The sequence below is a fragment of the Rutilus rutilus genome (assembly GCF_951802725.1).
Source record: "Rutilus rutilus genome assembly, chromosome: 5".
Lineage (NCBI taxonomy): Eukaryota > Metazoa > Chordata > Actinopteri > Cypriniformes > Leuciscidae > Rutilus > Rutilus rutilus.
Genome location: NC_140213.1, coordinates 1146695 through 1165528, shown reverse-complemented (window position 1 = coordinate 1165528; position 18834 = coordinate 1146695). Strand labels below are relative to the sequence as shown.

General features: G+C 43.4%; 1 protein-coding gene across 1 annotated transcript in view; it reads left to right on the top strand.

The window, feature by feature from the left end:
- The window catches only part of shank2a (SH3 and multiple ankyrin repeat domains 2a), a gene marked incomplete at its 5' end in the record, with an annotated part of 55319 nt that extends 36907 nt beyond the window's left edge, over window positions 1-18412 (top strand). Inside the window, 8 exons of the mRNA XM_084409534.1 lie at window positions 750-864; window positions 2053-2177; window positions 5179-5314; window positions 9980-10060; window positions 12007-12122; window positions 12670-12784; window positions 13838-16052; window positions 17416-18412. Coding sequence (XP_084265660.1) covers window positions 750-864; window positions 2053-2177; window positions 5179-5314; window positions 9980-10060; window positions 12007-12122; window positions 12670-12784; window positions 13838-16052; window positions 17416-17902 — 3390 coding nt within the window. The 3' untranslated portion in view covers window positions 17903-18412. The remainder of the gene's footprint in view (window positions 1-749; window positions 865-2052; window positions 2178-5178; window positions 5315-9979; window positions 10061-12006; window positions 12123-12669; window positions 12785-13837; window positions 16053-17415) is intronic.
- Between the last annotated feature and the right edge of the window lie 422 nt (window positions 18413-18834).

The following is an 18834-nucleotide window of genomic DNA, read 5'->3' as shown; positions in this document are numbered from 1 at the left end:
TAGTGTTCCAACCAATCGCCGACAGGGGGAGGGTGTTGTGAGGTTTTGTGCTCGTGCACGGCTGCACGCGAAGTCAGAGCTGAAGAAGAAGCTGGCTCAAAACCTCACAACACCCTCCCCCTGTCGGCGATTGGTTGGAACACTATTTGTTTTGGTTTTGAGTGGTTGGTGAAACCATTTGTTTTTGTGTGCAGATCTCAGAGCCTAGGCTGCCTACAGAGACGTGGTTTTTTGACGGCATGCTTATGGGGCGGGCAGCTAGCGGATTGTTAGGAAAGATTAGATGAATGTGATAAAAATATTTTTGGGCCTGAAATCACTGATACAACCTTTAAATGCCGTAATTGAACTAAGGCCTAATCCTGGGCTAATCTGAACCCTGTTTGTGAAACCAGGCCTAATTCTTCATATGCAGCGATCTCTTATGTTATGTCACAAGATGTTATATCACGTGTCACGTGCGCTTTAATACAAAACATCCTCAGACAGTAAATTATGCACATCCATAAATGATGAATGATCATAGGAGGAGTGACACGTGCGCGTTCTGGAGAGGTTCTCTCCGAGTTATGAGAGAGTTATGTAAACGCAGATCAGCTGAAGAGCAGCGACGCGAGAGAGTGGAGCGCTGGAACTCGCTGCCGGATCCTCGTCATTCATCACAGGAGATCCGATGATCCATACTGATGAACTGCGCGACGGGGAGGATGAGGAAGAGGAGGATGATGATGATGATGATGATGATGAAGGGCTTGAATAACACATGTCATTTCCTACACAGTGAGTGTGTGACCGAGCAGAAGACGGTGGTTTTACAGAAGCAGGACAACGAAGGCTTCGGGTTTGTGCTGCGAGGAGCTAAAGGTGAGACCTCATCTTCTTCATCATCTTCATCATCATCATCTTCATCATCACCATCTTCATCATAATGAAATACACACACTCCACATACTCCACACACTCTATACACTCCACACACTCCACACACTCTACACACTTCCAGTCTTCAGTGTCACATGATTCAGAAATCATTCTCAATTATTTAGTGCTCCATTATTATTGTTGCTCATTAATAATTAATATATTAATAATGATTCTTCTTATTATCAATGTTTAAAAGTTTTTGCTGCTTAATCTATCTGTGGAAACTGTGATACATTTTATTTTTCAGAATGAATAGAAAGTTCAAAAGAACAGATTTTTTTTAAATAGAATCTTTTGTAACATTATAAATGTCTTTATTGTCTTTATTTACTTTGTTGATCAATTTAATGCATCTTTGATGAATTAAAGTATCAATTTAAATTACCCTTAAACCTTTTAAATGGTAATGGCAGCACAACTGTTTTCAACACTGATAATAATCATAAATGTTTCTTGATCATCAAATCATCATATTAGAGTGATTTCTGAAGGATCATGTGACACTGAAGACTGGAGTAATGATGCTGAAAATTTACAGGAATAAATTACACTTTACTATACAGGGTGGGCCATTTATATGGATACACCGTAATAACATGGGAATGGTTGGTGATATTAAAGTCCTGTTTGTGGCACATTAGTATATGTGAGGGGGCAAACTCCTCAAGATGGGTGGTGACCATGGTGGCCATTTAGAAGCCACAAACAGGACTTTAATATCACCAACCATTCCCATGTTATTACGGTGTATCCATATAAATGGCCCACCCTGTATATTCACATAGAGAACAGCTGATTTACACTGGAATAATATTTCACGGTTACTGTATTTTTGGTCAAATAAATGCAGCCTTGCTTTGAATATCGTAAAAAAATCCCAAAAACTTAATTATTCCAAACTTTTGTGTATATAACAAAAGCATATATACAGTAACTCTAAAGCCGGTTGTTTGTAACACTTGATGTCACGAGAGTTAATGTGAGTAGTCTTGTGTTTTAAAAGCATGAGTCTGAATAACACAGATGAACGAGTGTAAGATGAAGCATCTGTAGTCTTGTGTTTTAAAAGCATGAGACCGTATAACACAGATAAAGGCCTGTGAGCGTGTGGTGTTTGTGTTCCTGCAGCCGATACGCCGATCGAGGAGTTCGTCCCCACACCGGCGTTCCCGGCGCTGCAGTACCTGGAGTCTGTGGATGAGGGCGGTGTGTCCTGGCTGATGGGGCTTCGCAACGGGGACTTCCTGCTCGAGGTCAGAGCCAATCAGAACACAATTCCCTCAGAGCCAGTCAGAACACTCTTCCCTCAGAGCCAATCAGAACACAATTCCCTCAGAGCCAATCAGAACACTCTTCCCTCAGAGCCAAACAGAACACACTTCCCTCAGAGCCAATCGGAACACTCTTCCCTCAGAGCCAATCGGAACACTCTTCCCTCAGAGCCAAACGGAACACTCTTCCCTCAGAGCCAAACGGAACACTCTTCCCTCAGAGCCAATCAGAACACAATTCCCTCAGAGCCAATCAGAACACTCTTCCCTCAGAGCCAAACAGAACACACTTCCCTCAGAGCCAATCGGAACACTCTTCCCTCAGAGCCAATCGGAACACTCTTCCCTCAGAGCCAAACGGAACACTCTTCCCTCAGAGCCAATCAGAACACTCTTCCCTCAGAGCCAAACAGAACACTCTTCCCTCAGAGCCAATCAGAACACATTTCCCGTTATACTTCAACCAATCAGAACACTCTTCCCTCAGAGCCAAACGGAACACTCTTCCCTCAGAGCCAGTCAGAACACTCTTCCCTCAGATCCAATCAGAACACAATTCCCTCAGAGCCAATCAGAACACTCTTCCCTCAGAGCCAAACAGAACACGCTTCCCTCAGAGCCAAACAGAACACGCTTCCCTCAGAGCCAATCAGAACACGCTTCCCTCAGAGCCAATCAGAACACGCTTCCCTCAGAGCCAATCAGAACACGCTTCCCTCAGAGCCAATCAGAACACTCTTCCCTCAGAGCCAAACAGAACACACTTCCCTCAGAGCCAATCGGAACACTCTTCCCTCAGAGCCAATCGGAACACTCTTCCCTCAGAGCCAAACGGAACACTCTTCCCTCAGAGCCAATCAGAACACTCTTCCCTCAGAGCCAAACAGAACACTCTTCCCTCAGAGCCAATCAGAACACATTTCCCGTTATACTTCAACCAATCAGAACACTCTTCCCTCAGAGCCAAACGGAACACTCTTCCCTCAGAGCCAAACAGAACACGCTTCCCTCAGAGCCAGTCAGAACACTCTTCCCTCAGAGCCAATCAGAACACTCTTCCCTCAGAGCCAAACAGAACACGCTTCCCTCAGAGCCAAACAGAACACGCTTCCCTCAGAGCCAATCAGAACACGCTTCCCTCAGAGCCAATCAGAACACGTTTCCCTCAGAGCCAATCAGAACACGTTTCCCTCAGAGCCAATCAGAACACGTTTCCCGTTATACTTCAGCCAATCAGAACAGGCCGACTCGGTGTTAATCATTCGTTTGCTGATTTGGAGAAAGAAAGAGTTTCAGATTATTTTATTTAATGCCAAAGCTATTTTCATGGCAAAAATTAAATGACAAAAATACAAATATCATATAAATACAATAAAAACAAAACAAACAAAAACAGCAAGTCATATTATACAAGATTTTTTAAATTAACATATGATAAAAAATCCAAAACCTTTTCCAAAGAAAGAGTTGACAATATTTAAAGAAAATATTGCATTCACTTAAAGGTGCAGTGTGTGATATTCAGGAGGATCTGTTGACATAACTGCATATCATAAACATAACTATGTTCTCAGTGGTGTATAAAGACCTTACATAATGAACCGTTATGGTTTAATATGCTTAGAATAAGGCATTTCTCTCTACACACACCGCGGGTCCGCTTACATCCACATGTTTCTACGGTGGCCCTGAACGGACAAACGCGTTTCGTCACTATGTCGTTCTTCGTGCAAAGAGGCGAGCTAAAGTCAGCGAATAAAACACTGACGCAATGATGGACAAGTGACAATAATATTCGCAATAACATTTCGTTTTACTGAATAATTAAATTAACCTAATTTCTTCATTTGTCTTTGTAAAGAAACCTCATTGCTTAAAGGTGAACTAAGTAACTTTTTTACCTTAACTGAACAGCTTCGGAGTCATTGGAATGGTTATATTACTTATTTCGGGTTGAATGGTGGTCGTTTCGCACCCCCCTGGTGCCCGTGAGCGGGAAATCCGCACTTGCAACTTTGAGCTGGCGGGCCGCCGCGTCAGGAAGTCTCGCGTGATATCAGGTCTCGCGATGTAAACAACTGCTTTACGGCCAAAAGAAATCTGCTAAAATACTGTCATTATTGCACTCCCTCACGCTGTCCGAACCCGAATGAAGAAGACGTTTTAAAGAATGCCCCATCTGCTTTGATGTCGTTGATCTACTAGCCTCTGGTGTCTGAGAATCGCCAACGAGTTTTTACAACAGTGTTGTCAAATATCTATTCCGAAGCTGCGGGGGGAGCTCTAGAGAGAAACCTGCCAGCAAAAAGCGAGAATACAGCGAAGAAATCCCGAAACTACTGAGCCCCGCTTTAACTGGCTACTCTCTGCTGTCTCAGACAATGACATCACTTCCTGTCGGCCAGATGCCGCTAAAAATTACACACTGCACCTTTAATTGTTAATAATAATATTCAAACAATTTATTATTAAGCTTTTAATTTAGTACAAATACTATTAAATAAGATTTAAGATTAATATATAAATCTACTAAAATGTTGTCTTTTTAGCTCGATGTGAACCTGTATAAATTAAATTATAAATTAAATCATTGATTGATTCACTTGCATTGATATTTTTTATTCAGCTTCTCGAACCTGTATTTCAGTTATACAGTATCTCCACAATTCTGCTATTCTTTCCTCTGGTCATCAGGACACTGTTAGTTCTCTGTGTTCTCCAGTATCCTGACACAGGGTTCAGTGAGAGAGCAGGACAAACCAATCCAACTCAATCACAAATCACTTCAGACCGTACCATTCACTGAAAACAACCGACTCAAAAGAATTATTCATTTGCATCACTGGTTGTGATTTTAAATACGGGGCAGATATTCTCCATCGCTAGTTAAATCTCTTCCCTCGTACGCTGAAATAATCTGCATGATGTAATCACTGTTCCCCAGTAACACTCTGAACTGTGTGTGTGTGTGTGTGTGAGACAGGTCAATCATCAGAATGTGGTGAAGATGGGGCACCGGCAGGTCGTAAACATGATTAAACACGGAGGAAACCGACTCGTTATTAAAGTGGTGAGAGTCAGCAGGAATCTGGAGCAAGACGACAAAACCCGGAAAAAAGGTACGACAATCCCTCGAGGAATCGCACAACACTGCTAGTGCTCGACCGATACAGATATATACACAGCCAACAATATTATGTTCTAAGAACGATTTTCTAATTTACTTTAACTTTATTTATGAAGGTTCAGTTCTTTAAACATGTTTTTTTCTTGGTTATGTGATCAGGGAATGTTAAGGGAATGTTACATTGTATCATTCTTCAAACATTGTGGGAACGTTACTTTTGAACGTTCTGAAACAAGTAGTAACATTTAAAAAACACTAGATGAACATCCAACTGAAACATTTCAGACAAAAATGCTCCATTAATACTGTTTTTGTTCTAACGTTTTGAGAACATTATTAAAGACCAGATAACTTTAAATAATGTTCTGTTACTATTAATGTTACTGGAAGAACTTTTGTTCATAACTTTGACAGAACGTTCTGAGGTTTCCTGGTAGGTTTAGTTTTCCCAACTGGCTTCTTTAATCATTGCCAACGGTTGATATGTAGGGGATTTTTTTTTTTGTGTGTGTGTCGCAGCTCATGTTGTTTATCAAGGCTCAAGTCTTTTTTAGTCTTGTCTAATTATAAAAAATCAAACATTATGATATTCTATCATATACTTTCTGCATTCAGCAAATACGCAGTTATGTCATGTAAATACATGAAGATTTAATTCCAGCTTTGGCGAATCCATAGCCTGGATGCCAGCCGAACTTAGCCCCGCCCACAACATTTGAGGTCGGGAAGTTCGGTCTGGACTCGATCCATTGTGGAGCAACTATGCTCGAACCAGAGCTGTTCGGACCAATCAAATTGTCAGGGCGGGCTTTATACGATGATGGACAGATGATCAACAGTAACGTAATCATCCACGTCACCAACGAGCGCTTGGGTTGAATTCGTTTACAACAAAGATGGCTGCCGCTGGAGAATTGAGATGTGTAGATTCCGCCATCGCGTCTGTTATAGAAGGTATCGCCGATCAAGGCATTTGTCGATCGGAAAGATGAATGAAGAACATACGTCACTTACTCCGTTGCTCTGATTGGTTGTAGGTCTATCCAATTGAGTGCAGAGGCATTTTCCTTCCTGGTTCGGTTGAATCACGCCCCATAATCACAGCCCAATAGAACAGATCAGACTAGAATCTGAGTATGACGATGTCAGGCTAGCGAATCCAGCTAATGGATTACTTTCATCTATTGACTCATGATAAATCCGTGATCAGGAGTGTGTTCTAGTGTGTGTTCAGGAGTGTGTCCTGGAGTGTGTTCTGGTGTGTGTTCAGGAGTGTGTTTAGGAGACTGTTCAGGAGTGTGTTCAGGAGTGTGTTCAGGAGTGTGTTCAGGAGTGTGTCCTGGAGTGTGTTCTGGTGTGTGTTCAGGAGTGTGTTTAGGAGACTGTTCAGGAGTGTGTTCAGGATTGTGTCCTGGTGTGTGTTCAGGAGTGTGTTCAGGAGTGTGTTCTGGTGTGTGTTCAGGAGTGTGTTCAGGAGTGTGTTCAGGAGTGTGTTCTGGTGTGTGTTCTGGTGTGTGTTCTGGTGTGTGTTCAGGAGTGTGTTCAGGAGTGTGTTCTGGTGTGTGTTCAGGAGTGTGCTCAGGAGTGTGCTCTGGTGTGTGTTCAGGATTGTGTCCTGGTGTGTGTTCAGGAGTGTGTTCAGGAGTGTGTTCTGGTGTGTGTTCAGGAGTGTGTTCAGGAGTGTGTTCTGGAGTGTGTTCTGGTGTGTGTTCAGGAGTGTGTTCTGGTGTGTGTTCAGGAGTGTGTTCTGGTGTGTGCTCTGGTGTGTGTTCAGGAGTGTGCTCTGGTGTGTGTTCAGGAGTGTGTCCTGGAGTGTGTTCAGGAGTGTGTTCAGGAGTGTGTTCAGGAGTGTGTTCAGGAGCGTGTCCAGGAGCGTGTCCTGGAGCGTGTTCAGGAGTGTGTCCTGGAGCGTGTTCAGGAGTGTGTCCTGGAGTGTGTTCAGGAGTGTGTCCTGGAGCGTGTTCAGGAGTGTGTTCAGGAGCGTGTTCAGGAGTGTGTCCTGTAGCGTGTTCAGGAGCGTGTTCAGGAGTGTATTCAGGAGCGTGTCCTGAAGGATGTCCTGGAGCGTGTTCAGGAGTGTGTCCAGGAGTGTGTCCTGGAGTGTGTTCAGGAGTGTGTCCTGGAGTGTGTTCAGGAGTGTGTCCTGGAGCGTGTTCAGGAGTGTGTCCTGGAGCGTGTTCAGGAGTGTGTCCTGGAGCGTGTTCAGGAGTGTGTCCTGGAGCGTGTTCAGGAGTGTGTCCTGGAGCGTGTCCTGGAGTGTGTTCAGGAGCGTGTCCTGGAGCGTGTTCAGGAGTGTGTCCTGGAGTGTGTTCAGGAGCGTGTCCTGGAGCGTGTTCAGGAGTGTGTCCTGGAGCGTGTTCTGGTGTGTGTTCAGGAGTGTGTTCTGGTGTGTGTTCAGGAGTGTGTTCTAGTGTGTGTTCAGGAGTGTGTTCTGGAGTGTGTTCTAGTGTGTGTTCAGGAGTGTGTTCTGGAGTGTGTTCAGGAGTGTGTTCTGGAGTGTGTTCAGGAGTGTGTTCTGGAGTGTGTTCAGGAGTGTGTCCTGGAGTGTGTCCTAGAGTGTGTCCTGGAGCGTGTTCAGGAGTGTGTCCTGGAGCATGTTCAGGAGTGTGTCCTGGAGTGTGTTCTGGTGTGTGTCAGGAGTGTGTCCTGGAGTGTGTTCAAGAGTGTGTCCTGGAGTGTGTTCAGGAGTGTGTCCTGGTATGTGTTCAGGAGTCTGTTCAGGAGTGTGTTCTGGTATGTGTTCTGGAGTGTGTTCTGGAGTGTGTTCTGGAGTGTGTTCAGGAGTGTGTTCTGGTGTGTGTTCAGGAGTGTGTTCTGGTGTGTGTTCAGGAGTGTGTTCAGGAGTGTGTCCTGGGGTGTGTTCAGGAGTGTGTCCTGGAACGTGTTCAGGAGTGTGTCCTGGAGTGTGTTCAGGAGTGTGTTCTGGTGTGTGTTTAGGAGTGTGTTTCAGGAGCGTGTTCAGGAGTGTGTCCTGGAGTGTTTTTCAGGAGTGTGTTCTGTTGTGTGTTTAGGAGTGTGTTCAGGAGTGTGTTTAGGAGTCTGTTCTGGTGTGTGTTCTGGTGTGTGTTCAGGAGTGTGTCCTGGAGTGTGTTTCAGGAGTGTGTTCAGGAGTGTGTTCCGGTGTGTGTTTAGGAGTGTGTTTCAGGAGCGTGTTCAGGAGTGTGTTCAGGAGTGTGTCCTGGAGTGTGTTCAGGAGTGTGTCCTGGAGTGTGTTTCAGGAGTGTGTTCAGGAGTGTGTTTAGGAGTGTGTTTCAGGAGTGTGTTCAGGAGTGTGTCCTGGAGTGTGTTCAGGAGTGTGTCCTGGAGCGTGTTCAGGAGTGTGTCCTGGAGCGTGTTCAGGAGTGTGTCCTGGAGTGTGTTCAGGAGTGTGTCCTGGAGCGTGTTCAGGAGTGTGTCCTGGAGCGTGTTCAGGAGCGTGTCCTGGAGCGTGTTCAGGAGTGTGTTCTGGTGTGTGTTCAGGAGTGTGTTCTGGTGTGTGTTCAGGAGTGTGTTCTAGTGTGTGTTCAGGAGTGTGTTCTGGAGTGTGTTCTAGTGTGTGTTCAGGAGTGTGTTCTGGAGTGTGTTCAGGAGTGTGTTCTGGAGTGTGTTCAGGAGTGTGTCCTGGAGTGTGTCCTAGAGTGTGTCCTGGAGCGTGTTCAGGAGTGTGTCCTGGAGCATGTTCAGGAGTGTGTTCAGGAGTGTGTCCTGGAGTGTGTTCTGGTGTGTGTTCAGGAGTGTGTCCTGGAGTGTGTTCAAGAGTGTGTCCTGGAGTGTGTTCAGGAGTGTGTCCTGGAGTGTGTTCAGGAGTGTGTCCTGGAGAGTGTTCAGGAGTGTGTCCTGGTATGTGTTCAGGAGTGTGTCCTGGAGAGTGTTCAGGAGTGTGTCCTGGTATGTGTTCAAGAGTGTGTCCTGGAGTGTGTTCAGGAGTGTGTCCTGGAGTGTGTTCAGGAGTGTGTCCTGGAGAGTGTTCAGGAGTGTGTCCTGGTATGTGTTCAGGAGTCTGTTCAGGAGTGTGTTCTGGTATGTGTTCAGGAGTGTGTTCTGGAGTGTGTTCAGGAGTGTGTTCTGGTGTGTGTTCAGGAGTGTGTTCAGGAGTGTGTCCTGGGGTGTGTTCAGGAGTGTGTCCTGGAACGTGTTCAGGAGTGTGTCCTGGAGTGTGTTCAGGAATGTGTCCTGTAGCGTGTTCAGGAGTGTGTCCTGGAGTGTGTTCAGGAGTGTGTTCTGGTGTGTGTTTCAGGAGTGTGTTCTGGTGTGTGTTCTGGAGTCTCTGCAGGCTTGAATGGACTTCTGAAAACACAGCTTTTCTTCTCATTTAGTGTATTATTTACTATTTACATTTCATTATTTATCCAAAACGACTAATGAGGAGAGCAATAGAAGCAATTAAACTAACAATAGGACAACAATATGCAAGTGCTGTGACGAGTCCCAGTTTATTCTAATAGTATACGTAATGTTTAAAAAACAAATTAAATAATGATAACTACAGAAAATGGAAAATGTTCTAATATGAGTGCTTTAATCAGGCCTATGAAATCAGAATGTTTGTTCATTTAAAAAAATCTAAAGTTATGTAATGCTATTATACTGTAAATATTGTTATATGATACAGATACAGAATAAACGATACGGAAAGCAAGTAAGGAGTCACGTGTGTTTGTGTGTGTGTGTGTTGTAGCACCTCCTCCACCCAAAAGAGCTCCAACAACTGCACTCTCAATGAGATCCAAGTCCATGACATCTGAACTAGAAGAACTAGGTAAGTTCAGTCTTACATGCCTTACTTTAAAACACTCAATTCAATTTACATTTATTTGTATAGCGCTTTTGACAATACATATAGTTTCAAAGCAGCTTTACAGAAAATGCATGTCTACATTACATTTACATTTATTCTTTTAGCAGACGCTTTAATCCAAAGCGACTTACAATTGAACAATAGAAGCAGTTAAACAAACAGTAGGACAACAATATGCAAGTGCTGACTCAGACTTCTCAGTTTAATCTAACGCAGTACATGTTAATTTTTTTTAGAATAGAAGAGAATAGAAGAGAAGAGAAGAGAAGAGAAAGTGTTAGTATTACTGGATCAAGTGCTGTCGAAAAAGAAGCGTCTTCAGCCGTTTCTTGAAAGTGGCTATGGACTCAGCTGCTCTGGTTGAGTTAGATCATTCCACCAGCAGGAACAGTCATGGTAAAGGTCAGAGAAAGAGATTTAGTGCCTCTTTGAGATGGCACCACAAGACGTCGTTCGCTTGCAGACCACAAGTTTCTGGATGGCACATAAGTCTGAAGTAATGAGTTTTAGTAAAAGGGAGCAGAACCAGTGGTTGTTCTGTAGGCAAACGTCAGTGACTTGAATTTGATGCGAGCGGCAACTGGCAGCCAGTGCAATTTAGTGAGGAGAGGAGTGACGTACTCTCTCTTCGACTCGTTAAAGACCAATCTAGCTGCGGCATTCTGGATCAGTTGCAGAGGTTTGACCGTGCAAGCTGGAAGACCAGCCACGAGAGCATTACAATAGTCCAGTCTGGATAGAACTAGCGCTTGGACAAGGAGTTGTGTTGCTCTGAAAGGAAGGGCCTGATCCTCCTGATGTTGTACAAGGCAAATCTACATGACCAGGCAGTTCTAGCAATGTGGTCTGTGAAGTTCAGTTGATCATCAATTACCACACCAAGGTTCCTGGCTGATCTTGATGGAGTTATGGATGACGAGCCTAGCTGAATGGTGAAGTTGTGATGAAGTGTTGGGTTGGCCGGGACCACGAGTATCTCTGTCTTCGCAAGGTTTAGTTGAAGGTGGTGGTCCTTCATCCAGCCGTCGGATTGTCAGGCTGGAATGAGAGGTAGAGTTGTGTGTCATCAGTGTAGCAGTGATAGGAAAAGCCATGTTTCTGAATCACAGATCCTAGTGGTGTCATGTAGATGGAGAAGAGACGCGGTCCCAGCACTGAGCCCTGAGGCACTCCAGTAGCTAGATGTTGGGTCTTAGACACCTCACCCCTCCACGATACCCTAAAATTACAATTAAGAGTGATCTGTTATCAGATATCTATAGTGTTTGGGAGAATTGTTCTACCTGGCCGATAATGCTTGTGCACATTACAAGGTAGTGATCAGTGACATCATCACTCTGCGGTAGAATATCTATATCAGTAGGATTGGTTCCATGCGATATAATTCAATCTAGTGTATGATTAAAATGATAACGTTTTGCTTAACCCCAAAGGAGTTTAGTAAATCTGTAAACGCAGCCCCTAACGCATCATTTGAATTATCTACGTGAATGTTAAAATCTCCACAAATAAATGCTTGGCTATTACTACTTAGATAGTAGACAAAGCAGACTACTTAGCTTAAAATCATTTAAAAAATACAAAACAAGCTCATACCATCAAGATTTAAGCTGTAATTTGTTCCCCTAAGGACCTACCTCGAAATGTTTAATCTGTCTGTTTTAGTCAAATGTGGAAGACATTTTTGGTGGTTAACATTTTTGTTTTCCTAGTCATAATATTACATTGGTGCCCATGTCTCTGACAGTGTTCCTTGTTTGTGGTTTGCTTAAATGCACGCACTGAGCGCACTCCATACTCCAGACCAGGATCCCCTTGGTCACCTGTTGCAGAGAGCGGATGTCTGCGTTAGAGATCGAATGCTATTTTTATTTCTCCTGTCCCTCAGACATTATTGCCTTTTGCAGATAAAGTGGAAGAGACTGCGCATCTGCAGAAACCAGCGAATGGAAAAACCTCGGCAGTCGCAACGATCAAGCCCCGCCCCTCCAGCCGCGTTTCGGCCACATGCACGGATATTAATGTGAGTTGCACCTGTTGTCTTGTAGCCTGAAATTACACGTTTTCCCAGCTAATAAAAATTAGTTCTAAGAACATTTTGCTAACATTCCCATCAAATTATGAAAATATAATTTTTGAATAATCCGTGATCAGTCCAGTCTCGTCTCATTTAAAAAAAAAAAAAAAAAAAAAGCTTTAAAAACGTTTCTTGGTTATGTGAACTTGAATGAAACATTCCATTTTATCATTCTGCAAACATTATGGGACATCCTTACATCCTTTTGAATGTTCTCTGAAAGTTCTTTTCTGAAAGTTCTAAAAAAAACATTTAAAAAATGTTTTTTGGTAACATTTTGAGAACATTATTAAAGACCAGATAACTGAACAAACATTTTATTATTGTTCCTGGAAGAGTGTTTGTGTTTATAACTTTGCCAGAATGTTAGTGAAACTTCTGAGAATGTTCCCTGTTAGCTGGGTTAGATTATAATTGTGATTGATAATCCTAACCCTAACCCTGTCTGTATGTGTGTGCACATTGAGCTCTAATCAATCAATCTGATTTACAGCAGTCCACATCTGAAAGGCCAGGAGTTGCTATAGTTCCTCCTAATGTTCCTGGGAGATCCCATGGAAGTTACGTTCGTGTGCCAAAAAGCTCCATGAAAAGACAAAAATCCATTGGTAAATAAAAAATCAATTTCTGCCTTTTCCTCTACCCATCACAGCTGCTTAATGAATGAAAAGGATTCTTATTAAAATCATGTTAAAGTCGCTCATGACACTCATTGACCAAACAGAAACAATGAGAATTTTTTATTTTTTTTTATTCAAAGCACGTTAAAATTGTATTCATACAGAACTAATAGTCACACATATTTGTATGTAAACGAGTCTGCAAATGTTTTCACACAGATACCATAATTCATCAGTAAGTTTGTACTTAAACCAACTGAATGTAAAGATTAACCTCATCAACTCCTGGTGGCCTTGGAAACATATTAATTGTTAAGCCAGAATGTTAATGTACCGGATAACTGATGACGGACTGGTGAATTATAGAAATCAGATGCATTTTTCACAGTGGTAATGCAAAGCGAACCACAGATGTGCAATTTGTTTCTATAACTCAGTGTCCACTGATGCAGTTACCAAATCTCAATACATTTTTCAGGTTTTAGTCTCTAAAAGTTTCTTGTGTGTAGAACTACTTTCTCATTAGGGGTGTAACCGGATGAGATTTTCACAGAGAACTTTCACATAAATACCTAGTATTGGGTTAATGTTTTATGAAACATCTGATAAGCACACAGAGACATATTATAATTATAACCAGTTCTTCAATTGGTTACACTATTTCGCTGGTTCACTTTAGACATTCTACTAACTATAAGTAACTTTGCAGCTACATGTCAACTAACTCATTAGTAGACTGTTAGGGTTAGTGTTTCCCTTCAATTTCACTTTGCATTTCTTCAGAACTCTTTCAAATGAGCAAAATTAAATTTGGTCAAAAACATTATTAAAATCATTAGTACTTTATTGAATTTGTAAATGAATTTTTAAATGAAAATTATTTGACAACCAACGACTCAGAGTCGACTCAGACTTGATCTGCATGATTTGAGAAGGGTTTTATGAGGATATGTTTGTAATAAAAACAACAAGCAACTTGTTTGTTGGCTAAGCAACTTAACGAGGCGTCAGTCTAAACATGTTGCATGATCCTTTCTCCAGGAATCGCAGGAGAAGAAAAGAAGTTACTGATACCTCCACTGCTGAAGTTCACCAGAAGTCTCTCCATGCCTGACACATCTGAGGAAATTCCCCCACCTCCAGGCATCTCTCCTCCATCCCCACCTTACAACCCCAGTACTCCTATGAGATATGAGCCCAACCAGTCCATTTACACACAGAACTCAACAGGCAGATGCCACACTATAGAAAGAGACCAGGTAGTGTACCATCGGCAGAACTTTGAACAATACGACTATCAGACTTATCCAGCCAGCCAGCAAAACATGTGTACCCATAACAGGGCCCATGTGCCAGAGAACCCATACTCAGACACAGCTGGCAAACATTTGTACATCCCACCGAAACCAGCCCGCAGGAAGGGTATACTGATAAAGCAGCCAAATGTTGAGGATAGCCCTGATAAAACCTGTTCAATCCAGATACCAACCATTATTGTTAAAGAGCCTTCAACTAGCAGTAGTGGCAAAAGTAGCCGAGAAGGTAGCATGGAAATTGAGACTCCCACTTTTGAGCAACCAGGCCAGCTACGACCGGAGGACACCGGAGGGTTCATCGTGAGCAACCCTTTTGCAGCTGCTATTGCCGGGGCCGTACGTGACCGCGAGAAGCGTCTTGAAGCACGCAAGAACTCCCATGCCTTTCTGTCAATGGATCTCGGAGACGAGGATTCATCTATCCCTACCCCCCGTTTACGCCAGTCTATGTCCATAGATGAAGGCATGTTTGCTTATGATAAGAGTTTAGAAAAGCGTATGGCTCCACCGGCTCCTTTATTAGGGTTCCAACAATTTGGAAGAAGTCGAGGCAACATGACTGAATTTACCCTCCCCGAACCAACAACTGAGCCCCTCACAACACGCACCGGGAACTGCCCCAACACAGGCAGTCCCATTACTCTCAATGATGGAGATTTCCAACACCAGGCCAGAAATAGAGCTCTGAAGGAGCAAGTGCAACCCCCTCTTCCTCCACCTAAAGGAGAATCTCGCAAAGCAAACCTCAACCAGCCACTCTTCATAGACACCAAGCTACGGTCCAATATTGAAGCCAGCTTTGTTGCTACAGCTCAACCAAAAGATTGTGGAGGTTTGTTAAGGCACACAAGAGAGTCCAATCATGCCACAACAAAGGCGAAGGAACGTAATCCATCTGAGCAGTTGAAGAACAACTATAGCACATCACAACAACAGTCAGAGGGGCTCCTCATGGTCCACACACTAGATAAGACCAAGCCACATGTGAACAGTCAGTCTGATGGATTCAAACAAAACGAGTCCCTGGTAACGGACAGTGCAACCATTGATTCCAATGACAAACTTGTAGCCCCCAACTCCCAGTCATCTCATACAAGGACCTCTGCCACATCCGTGGAGGAGCCTGCCAACTTCTCCTGTAGCATTCCTCTTCCCCCAATGACCTCAGTGGATATTGATGAGGAGTTTGACTTGCCTGAACCCTTGCCTCCGCCTCTGGAGTTTGCCAACAGCATTGATGTTCCTGAGGACCAGGTTGCAGAGATCCTCAAGCAGAAAAAGAGTCATGCAACAAGGGGACCCTTGCCTGTTTATCATTCTTATGCTTCTACAATGAACAGTGTGGAGTCCAAGTGTCTTTCAGGGCTTGTGAATTGCATGGCTCCCCACACCTACCCTCCACCACCTCCAGAGAGTTTCGAGCCTGTCACGGACTCAGGCATTAGGGAAGTTTTTAGTCGAAACAGTGGGGATCCTCACTTTGAGGCAAACAGCACAATTTCCACAATGTCCAGTATCTCTACTCTTTCATTTGAGGGACTTGAGGACTCATACATAGCCTATGTAGACGGGCAGACTCTGGTGGAGCGACCGCCGGTTCCACCGAAGCCAAAAATGAAGCCCATAATCAACAAAAGCAATGCACTTTACAGGAACTCTTTGATAGAGGAGAGCATAGAGTCGTTTGGACGGCCACCACCACCACCTCCACCCGTGGATGGTGTAGCACAATCTGAGCCTCACAAAACGCTCGATCAGCGGGGCTCTAAACAGTGGGGAGACGCCCATGAGCTCCCGAACCCCCTCTTACCCAATGCAGATCCTAAAGTCAAAGTGATCAGTGAACTCAGTTCTAAACTTCAAGAGATCAACAAGGACAGATTTCCAAAACAGGGAGGACCTCTCGACCCACCTGCAGGATCCAGAAGCATCAGATCAAGGTGAGGAGCACAATAACAGCTTAGCCTGTCTCATGTGGCATTTATTTAAAAAGAAAGTAAAATTCCTGCACAAAATAATATTCTAATGTAGGACTGTGTCTGGCCTATAGTTTTGTACAAGCTGTGTAAAGATTGTAGATTAGACACGCCGGGGGTAGATCAAGGACAACACAAATAAAAAAAAAGATTAAATGTTATCCAAATATTGTTACAGCTGTGAAATAATCTTTTAATACGGGGGCATGGTTACAAGCTTTGCATATGTGAATCTCATGAAATTTGTGACGGATTAACAAGATTCGAAGCAAAGCAGGTTCCCTACACCCGTTTCAGAAGATCTTGGAAGCACATGCTTAGACTGGAATTCCTGCCTAGACAAATGTCCTTGTATTTGTAGCTAAAGGTGTCTCTACACTGGACTTCAAGCATTAGTTCACTTCAGAATAAAACATTCCTGATAATTTTAGCACCGCCACGTCATCCAAGATGTTCATGTCTTTCTTTCTTCAGTCGAAAAGAGACGATAACGTAATCACGTTTAAAGGTCACGTAGGCGGAAGTACCGACCTAGTGTTTACAAAGCAAACGTGCAAGCCACTTACAAAACAAATAAAAATAGATGTAAAACAATGATGTTGGACGATTTTGAAGTTGGAGGAGAAAATGAGATGGAGTTTTTCGCCCAATCCTACATTTTTTAAATGGAACACGCGATTACATAATGTGTAGCGCATTACAGCTAGTGCAAGATGAGCATTTGTGGTTAAAAAGTATATAAATATTTTGGGTTTCTTTATAAAATGGCCAATGGTTTGTCTAGATAAGACTCTTATTCCTTTGAAGACTTTGAAGCTGCACTGAAACTCACATTTGGACCTTCAACCCATTGGACCCCATTGAAGTCACTATATGGAGAAAAATCCTGGAATGTTTTCCCTCAAAAACCTTAATTTCTTTTCGACTGAAGAAAGAAAGACATGAACATCTTGGATGACGTGGGGGAGAGTAAATTATCAGGACATTTTAATTTGAGGTGAACTACTCCTTTAAATGAGTGATCATTTGATTCCCTCTTACTGGTTAATTTTTTTTATTCCCTTTGACTCACAGTGTGCTGGTCTCCCAGACAGCATCATAGTGTCGGCTCAGATCCCTGGATTCCACACGTACTGTACCAGATGTGGGCCGGATCTGGGCCGACACTATGTTGATGTCTGGGCTCCTTTGAGACACATTTATTGACAGAATAGTGAGTGTTGTTGTTGTCAACACAAATGTTCTTTTCCTTAACGTGCCTGAAAGAGTCCCTCAACCAGTTCAGCACCTGACTTCTCTTTCTGCATATATGTGTGTGTGTTCTCAGAGAGTGGATGACCCAAGCCTCAGGGACCAAACACAGCAACACAGTGACTTCTTGTGCTTCTTCTTCAACAACACACTTGCCTCATCAGGCTTCCAGTCCTCCTGAAACAGGTGCTCGCAGCTCTTCTCTGCCAGTCTCTGCCGGCTCTCCTACATTACCTGATGTCTCTCCACCCGTAGTGAACGCAGAGCAATGCCACAGCCTCAGCTCAGTCAGCAGTCAATCGCTGTCCCCACTCACGCTGTTCCAGGCTGCGGCCGACAAGCCTTTTGCTGACAAACCCGTCCTAGTCTGGACCAAGCATGATGTAGCCGACTGGCTGGAAAGCCTCAACTTGGCAGAACACAAGAAGGCCTTCTTGGACAATGAAATTGAGGGCACCCACCTTCATAACCTCCAAAAAGAAGACCTTGTAGACTTGGGTGTCACCCGTGTTGGGCACCGGATGAACATTGAGAGGGGTCTCAAACTTCTAATGGACAGGTAAAGGTATGATGCTGGGCGTGGATATCGACTCGATCAATCCCTCGTCTTCTCCAATGTTTTATCTCCTGTTGGAAGTTGTGGGATGATGTTGTGGTCAGAGTAACTATAAGAACCAATGAACAAAAACTGCACTCAGGAACAAGTCTATGTGGACTCGTTCTTATGAGCCGAAGCTTCATTTTAACCAGCAGAGCTGGGAGGTCCTTTTTTACCTTTGATACAGGAATATTTCATTTCAGATGTTATCTGTAAGCATTCTGTATGTTGTTGCAGAAAACGTGGACAGTTGTTTCATCCTTATAAAATGAGGCTAGCTGAAACCATTGGATTCACTCAGGCTTGACCATGAACCCTAAGTAAAGTTGGGTACATCCACACATTCAGGACCTTTGTTCATGATGCTTCTTATCAATGAGACTGCATGAGGACAAGACGTCACGTACAGCCTTGTCCATGTTTGATCCTGATGGCAAAAATGAATGCCACAAAATACACGCAAGCGTTCCCGACCAAACACCTTTTTCAGCATTCTTTTGGCTCACCTATTTATTTGAGGTAATTTGGTGATTTGAAGGTCAATTCTGAACTATGTTCATTGGATGACTAAGGCTTGAGAGGAAGAGTGTTTCTAAATGAGAGTTGTGGCGCAGGTCTGATATCAGGCCTAATTATTGTGCACAGAACATCTATAATAATGCGGCTGCTGCACATTAAAGTAGCAACAGGGTTTTTTTCTCTATTTCGTACTGTGGATCAATGGGATGGAGGCAGATTTAAATGCAAGCTTGCGGTTGATTATGGGGTTTATGTGCACCAAATGATTGATTTTTTGTATATGTATGTTGTTTCACTGAAAGATCCAGTTGTGGCATTTTGATTAAATTACAGTCAATCAATTAAGCGTATGCATGGATGAACAACACACTGAGAAAG